Source organism: Etheostoma spectabile, chromosome 16 (genome assembly GCF_008692095.1).
Source record: "Etheostoma spectabile isolate EspeVRDwgs_2016 chromosome 16, UIUC_Espe_1.0, whole genome shotgun sequence".
In the NCBI taxonomy this organism is placed as follows: domain Eukaryota; kingdom Metazoa; phylum Chordata; class Actinopteri; order Perciformes; family Percidae; genus Etheostoma; species Etheostoma spectabile.
The window spans coordinates 2,696,889-2,699,142 of record NC_045748.1 but is presented as its reverse complement, the minus strand read 5'-3'; the positions used below and the strand labels follow the sequence as shown (position 1 = coordinate 2,699,142).

General features: G+C 37.8%; 1 protein-coding gene across 12 annotated transcripts in view; it reads left to right on the top strand.

Moving 5' to 3' along the window:
* Nucleotides 1-2,254, top strand: part of vav2 (vav 2 guanine nucleotide exchange factor) — a 221,584-nt gene that overhangs the window by 188,210 nt on the left and 31,120 nt on the right. For all 12 annotated transcript variants that reach the window (XM_032539326.1, XM_032539321.1, XM_032539324.1 and 9 more), the window contains 2 exons: nucleotides 728-826; nucleotides 2,062-2,130. In XM_032539326.1, the coding sequence (XP_032395217.1) occupies nucleotides 728-826; nucleotides 2,062-2,130 (168 nt within the window). The remainder of the gene's footprint in view (nucleotides 1-727; nucleotides 827-2,061; nucleotides 2,131-2,254) is intronic.

Genomic DNA, 2,254 nt, shown 5'->3' with positions numbered 1-2,254 from the left:
ATATATATATATAGCCAGCTGGCCAGCCAGCCCACACACACATACAGTGATACACAAAAGCTCAGTTGTTGTCCTTTTTTTGCTCCAGCCGCTTTTGCTTTCCATTTATTTGTAGACAGTATGAAAATCAATTAGCAAATTGAGTAAATGTTATGTCTAGGACTCCCTAGTAAGCAGTATTGATGGTGAATTGATTATCCTGGTTAAATAAAGTAGAACACATTCTTAAAACCAGATTGAGTCATGCAATCCATCACATTCAACATCAAGTCCACATTAATTTTGGTCAATGTTACATTTTGGTTGCATGGTAAATTGATCAGAAAGAAATCTGCACTGCATTAGCTCATACAGATGCATTTTGATGGCTATACAAGATTCTGTAGTGTTTGGAAATGAATAGAAACCAATAGCTGCCTGGTATGGTAAAAAACATATTTAATTTCTAAAACAATGAAGCTCGGTTTGCAAAATGTGTAGCTATGATATATGTTTTGAGAATTAACTGAAACATGAAAATCCACTGATAAATAAAAAATGTTATGTTACAAACATAGATCGATACTCAATGGGAAGCTGGCATTAGCTTTTTCTTTAATCTTTTGCAATTCCTTGCAACAAAATCTTAATGATCATGCAGAAAACCGTAATCACAAGGAAATAAATGTAGAACTGGACTAAAATCTTACAGTGTTGACTCATTCTATTTACCCTTTTCTCACCATAGAAAATGGGTATGACAGAAGATGACAAGAGGAATTGCTGCTTAGTGGAGATCCAGGAGACTGAAGCAAAGTACTACAAGACTTTAGAGGACATTGAGAAGGTGGGTGTCAAAATATGAGTGCACATGAATTTGAGTGTGTTGATAGTATATACGCTTGTTATCCTGGCACATGCAATGTTAGAAAATCCTTTTGTTACTTCTTTTTTTGCTAGGGTATCAGGCCTGTAGGCCGGGTCACAGCATGGAAATGTCAGCTATTGGCAGATTCATTGGGGAGCACAAATGTCGCAGGAGCTGATCGATAGGTTTTTTATTGGCTCAGCCCACACACCAAACACTAATCGGCGGGGCTTTAAGTATAGACACGCACATCAGGCACGAGGACATATATGTGTGAACACACACACACACACACACACACACACACATGTTGAGGAAGCTATTCCTAAAAAAAGAGAAATCAGTTACTTATTATACCGTACGTCTCTTTATTTCAGTCCTCTGTTACTGCTGCATAACAGTAGTTACGGATTACATTATTGCTGTGTTTGGACAACTGCCAAGAAAAGCCGACAAAATCAATGTGCATCCCCGTAAAACTGCTAATTCTGTGTACATAAAGAATCACAAACTTGCTCACACAAACACCCTCTCTCAGTGTAGTAATGAATTATTGTTTAGATCAGTGCTGCTAACACATCACTTTCCCTGTTGACAGATTTCATTCGCGATTTGATGGCCACAAATCTTTGGCTCCTCTAATTTCATTAAACTAAATGTGTATCCTGTGTTTACCGCGTTGGACCAACGCAAGACTAAATGAGAATAAATAACCCCCTTACGATCAGAGGACTCGTTAAGCTTAATTGAGTTGGGGTTAATAAAGCCTCATTTCTTCATTGCTTCTTAGTTGATCTATTTGTTATTATTATGATGATGGAATGTGACAACCATAACACGCTAGGGAAACAAAAGGCAGTTTTCTCTTCTGTAAGCATAAGTGCAGCATAGAGAAGAGCTGTCTGCCATCTATTGATGGCAGATAGTGTTTTAGCCTTAAATGAAATAGCTTCAGCCCTGTGAACCACAATAGTGGGGCGCCATCTTTTTAAAGTGTATTGTGGTATTGATTTTCTTTGTTGCTGCAGTTAACTTGAAGTAGTGCTGTCCTTCAATAAATATCCTTACACAGCTGCTAAAAGCTTAGCCAGACCTTTATTTCTTTTTAGCGATACATTTTTGACATGAAAAACTCTGAGTTACATTATTTGTTGTTTTAAAGAGGGACAGTTATATTTGCTCTGTTCAATGATTTCTCTCTGGTTTCTCTTCAGAATTACATGATCCCGTTGAAGCAAGTCTTGAGTTCACAGGACATGGAGGCTATCTTTGTCAATCTTGAGGTGAGTGATCGCCCAAGCGAAGGAAACAATGTCTATACAGCACGCCTGGATGTCTTGCACATCATGTGAATAATTCATTATGTGTATGGACGGCTGAAGGAATTACATGATGTGTTGAATGTAC